At 39.0% G+C, this 5,104-nt stretch overlaps 1 protein-coding gene across 1 annotated transcript in view; it reads right to left on the reverse strand.

Annotated features, from left to right (window-relative positions):
* LOC122635742 (iroquois-class homeodomain protein IRX-6) overlaps window positions 1-5,104 on the reverse strand; it is a 47,642-nt gene that overhangs the window by 651 nt on the left and 41,887 nt on the right. Inside the window, exons 4-5 of the mRNA XM_043826309.1 lie at window positions 1,452-1,756; window positions 1-482 (exon numbers count right to left, since the gene is read on the reverse strand). The exon at window positions 1-482 is cut by the window's left edge and continues 651 nt beyond it. Of these exons, the coding sequence (XP_043682244.1) occupies window positions 1-482; window positions 1,452-1,756 (787 nt within the window). The remainder of the gene's footprint in view (window positions 483-1,451; window positions 1,757-5,104) is intronic.

The raw sequence follows: 5,104 nt of genomic DNA on the forward strand, positions 1-5,104 counted from the left end.
ACCACCACCACCACCACCTCCACCTCCACCACCTCCTCCCGTACCAGCATACGGCGACGTCAGACCCGTCATCGTCGTTGCGTTAGGACTTTGTTGTTCTCCATCCTTACTTGCCATGTCAGCCAACGACCAAATCCTTGGCTTCGTCGTTACTGCACTACCCGTCGATGGTGCACTCGTACTTGGTGGTAAATGATGATGACCGCTAGGTGACGTACTCTCAGGCGATGGGTGACGAAGTAATCGCCCGTGACTCGATGCAAGGTACGCCGGATGTTGAAGCTGTAAAGGATGCCTTGGCTCCCTTTGATCGTAAAGACATTCCGGACTATCCGGACCACTGTCCGCACGTGACTCACTCCATTCACTCTCCGTTCTACCCTGAGCTCCAGCTGAACCACCACTGGTGCCGTGCAATAGGTCCAATCTGTGAGCTGGCCGTTCACCGTCCTCGCTCGAACCCGTACCCGAATCCTTTGAATCTGTAATTATCGAATTTGGCCTCCTTTATGGTATGACATTCCAACGATCCACATTTTATCGTTGATTTCATTATCTGAAATGGATTAGGTCTACCGAAAAGCTCTCTCTCTCTCTCTCTCTCTCTCTTTCTCTCTTTCTGTCAATTTTCATTCGATAGTCGAAGAAGTTAATCCTGTACACTCTTTATTACAACGTTTCATTAATTTTTACGTATAGTTTTAACGTAAAATATAATCTTTATTAAACATTAATAACAATTTCTTCCTTGCTAATTAGTTCTTAGATTGTTTCTTTTTTTTCTTTTTTCTTTTTTTCTTTTTTTTTACTATCTTTCTTTTTTTTTTGTAATAAGTTGATTAAGTCAATTAGAAGTTAGCCCCCTGCTAGAAAATAGTAAGTATTCCAAGTATTCCTATTCGAGCTAGCGCATTAATTTCTATTAATATTAACAACTTTTTATCTCAATAGGAGTTACATTGCTAGAAGAAGTTAGATTGTTTTTTTTTTTTTTTTTTTTTTTTATTCTTTTTTCTTCTTTGGATCGGTCAAGTTAATTATAAGTAAATATCCATTCGGAAATAGGTGAAATATTCCTATTTAATTAATTTTAATTAATATTAATAACTTTTTATCTTGATAGATAGAGAGATACAAGTTCTTTGAAGTTGTATGCTTCTTTTCCTCCCCTTCTTTTCTATTCTCTCTCTCTCTCTCTCTCTTCCTTTTTTTTCGTTAATTAATTAGAAATAAAAATTAATCTTCCGCGAGAAGATAGCAAGCATTCTGATGTTATTTAAATCCACAATTATTGTTAATACCAACAAGCTCGTATTTATTTCGACGAGAGATTTATAAAAATTATATATACTCCTCCTTGAAAGTTATAAAACTCATGCAAGGTAGAACTTTTTGATAGACGTAATAAAGATCTAACCGAAGATCTAAGAAGTTTGTTAAATAAAACTTACCGAGACGATCCTTTTCATCGACGCTCTTTCTACCACTGTCGTCATCCTCGTTATTGTTATCCTCATCCTCGACTCTGTTACGTGGTTCCCACGTCATCTTATTCTCCTTTTTCAATCTCCTCCGTGCATTGGCGAACCACGTCGAGACCTGCGTCAACGTCATCTTCGTAATTATAGCTAACATGATCTTCTCACCCTTAGTAGGATAAGGATTCTTCTTATGTTCGTTCAGCCAAGCCTTCAACGTGCTCGTCGTTTCTCTCGTTGCATTTTTCCGCCTTGCACCGTTCAAATCCATACCGTAACTGTAACGAGAAAATCAAAGAAGAAGAAGAAAAAAAAAAAAAAAAGAAAAAAAAAGATACAATTAGAAAATTAAAACAAAAAGAAAAGAGATCGCACGAACCCCTTGCATTTAACTTTTAAAGTTAACACGTTGTCACAAATGCACGTATGTTACTTTAATATCGTCGATAATCGATTGCAAAGTTTCTCCGATAATATAATTTTAAGTTGAAAGATTTCTATCTTCAGTCCTACCCCTTATTCATTAACTCACACATTCACTTAGTCAGTCACTCATGCAAATCGATAGTTTAAAAGATTACACAGACATCGATTAAAACGCTCGCTAATTTTTACAGGGATACACACAGGGAAGAAACGTTTCACCCATGTCGTTCCCATTTAAAGAGATTTCAAATACGTAGAATACCATCGATAGAAATAGTTAGATCCGCGTCTATCTATCTTATCGAAAAGATTTCTATCTATATCTATTCTATACCATTCTCGATCTATCTATCTATCCTGCAACAATCTCTCATTGACCCATTTGAAATTCTAACAAATAAGCCGGCTAATTAGTCGGCGAAGCGACGACTAGTAAGTCAACGGCGAATTCGTGAGATAGAATAAAACGAAGCTAGAGATAGATAGTAATATCGTAAAATAAGAACACGGCTATTATTCTTCTTCTTCTTCTTCTTCTTCTTCATCTACTTCTACTTCGTTTTCTTCTTCTTCTTCTATTTCTATTTCTAAGTTCTTGGTTCCTTAATTGGAACGCGGTTACGATCGTACGAGTTATCCGTTTATTAAGCTATCCGATCGTTAAGCGTCTTCATCGTCTGAAGGATGCGCGTGACCCGGATACAAGCGGTCTAGAATACACCAAGAGGAGAAGGTAAAGTCGGATTGAAGAGAACGATGAGGAAAGAGAGAGAAAGAAAGAAAGAGAGATAGAAGAAGGAGAAAAAGAAAAAAGAAAAAAAGAAAAAGAAAAAAAGAGAAGGAATCCTGGAATCACCGCGGAAGCTCGTGTCGGGAAAACTTATCCAATCGTGAGGCTCGTTACGCCTTCGCGAACGTTATAAAAGTCTGAGTCCTGCTTAGTTAGAAGAGGAACAGAAAGAGAGAGAGAGAGAGAGAGAGAGAGCTATAAGCGGGAAGGTACTACTTTCATCCCAAGAGCAGATCTCTATCTAACGGTTTAAGCTCTTTCCTTTCCATCCTAAAAAGGAGGAGAGGTGTCCTCTGTCCTCTCTCTCTCTCTCTCTCTCTTTCTCTCTCTCTCTCTTTCTTATTCTTTCTTTCTCTATCTATCTATCTCTTTCTATCTTTTTTTTCCTTCTTTCTTTAGTCGTCTGCCTCACCCAGTCCGTCCGAAGCGACCGACCCTCTGGGATCCCATTACTAAAAGACTAACCCTTATCAAAGATTAAACTTTGGTATAACTGCTGAATCGACGGGATCGAAATTAAATTTTCCAGCGTCGGGCGACCGTCCGGTACTCTTGAGATGCTTCTCGATCCCTTCTACCATTTTCTCTTTCTCTCTTTCTCTCTCTCTCTCTCTCTCTCTCTCTCTCTCTCTTTCTCTCTATCTATCTTTCTTTTTCTTTCTCATTCATCTTCTGTCTTTCTCCCTATCGTTAGGTACCATCCTCTCTTTCTATCCTCGACCGACGTTTTTCTTTTTCCAACCGATAAGAGCACCACCCAAGGGAGATGAGACGCGACGACTTCGGCTCGAAACTCTAAGTACTCTAACGGCTTTTCTACGAGATCCTACTCTTCATGATCTTTCTTTCTTTCTTCTATCTCTTTCTGTTTCTCTCTCTCTCTCTCTCTCTCTCTCTCTCTCTCTCTCTGTCTTTCTCTCTTTCTCTCTCTCTCTCTTCGATTTTTTTATTCTTCTTATTTATCAATACTACCCCTCTTTTTGTTTTATTAGAACGATTATTCTTTCGGAGATCATTTCTTTCAATGTAATGATTTTCTTTGGTAAAAGATCGTCGGATATACGTATATATGTACACGTATTATGTATGAATATATATATATGTGTGTGTGTGTGTGTGTGTTATTAAACGGATAGCATTTTCGTGTTAATAAAAATGATTCTAACGCGATCGCGTTAAATAAGAAATACTGTATCGGTGATTTGAACGCAAGTAAAAGAAATGATATGTACAGTCCAGATAGATTAACGATAAGATTCGATAAGATCGATTTTTGTTTATTAGTGATGGACGTGATATTTTCCTCGCGATCGAAAGTACAAAGTATTGAGTTTGAAGTCTTTTTTATCCCTTTTTTTTGTTTTCTTTTCTTTTCTTTTCTTTAAAAGTTCGAAAAAGAGAGAAAGAAAAAGAGAAAGAGAGAGAGAGAGAGAGAGAGAGAAGGTAACAGCGAGACATGGAACAGAGGGAACGGCTGACGATTTATTTCATTTCAAAGAGACATCGAAAGGTAGCCCCCACGTCACGGCCGTCGCCATTATTGAGCTTTATTTTCACCCTGTGGAACGCGATGCGTGGGTAGAGAAAGAGATAGCGAGAAAGAGTATAGATATATATACGTGTGTGTGTGTGTGTGTGTGTGTGAAAAAGAAAGAGAGAAAGAGAGAGAGAGAGAGAGAGAGAGAGACGAATGTGAACGCAAGCGTGCCGATGTTGCTCGCGATTCGTTGGATAAAAAGAACGAGAAAGATATAGGGTGGGTTGAAGGGAGAGATCTACCAACACCAGGAGATGGAAAATTAATAAAACTGTCACTTATCCAGCTTTCTTCCTGCCTGTAAAGAGAGAGAGAAAAAGAGAGAGAGAGAGAGAGAAAGAGAGATAGACAACATACAAATATATCTATCTCCCTTTTCTCACTCCTATTTCTCCCTTTTCCCCTTCCATCTCCTCCCAATCCCTTTTTCCTATCTTCTTCACGCTCAGGCACTCTGGTCGATCGCAAATTTCAGTCAGTACCATTGGATTCAGGTACGGGTAGGAAACGAAGACTCTAAACATTTCAATTTGGCAGCATTGGTCCCGCTTTCATACCGATACACATCTCTTTCTTTTCGAATCCTCCCTTTCTATATCTTTCTCTGTCTCTCTCAGTTTCTCTCTCTCTCTCTCTCTCTCTCTCTCTCTCTCTCTCTCTCTTTCCTCTCTCCATCCATTCAGAGAGTCCCGTAAAAATGTACGAACGCACACGCGTGTCCCATGGCTGATACGTCTCTCGTACGTACAGGATAAACGCGAAGAAGAGACGTGAAAGAGTAAAAGAGAGTACGACGACGAGGATCGTCGGGCTCTGGATCGTTTAAATAGAGAGGAAAAATGAGAGAAAGAAAAAGAGAGAAAGATAGATAGA

This window comes from Vespula pensylvanica, chromosome 19, assembly GCF_014466175.1.
Source record: "Vespula pensylvanica isolate Volc-1 chromosome 19, ASM1446617v1, whole genome shotgun sequence".
NCBI lineage: Eukaryota > Metazoa > Arthropoda > Insecta > Hymenoptera > Vespidae > Vespula > Vespula pensylvanica.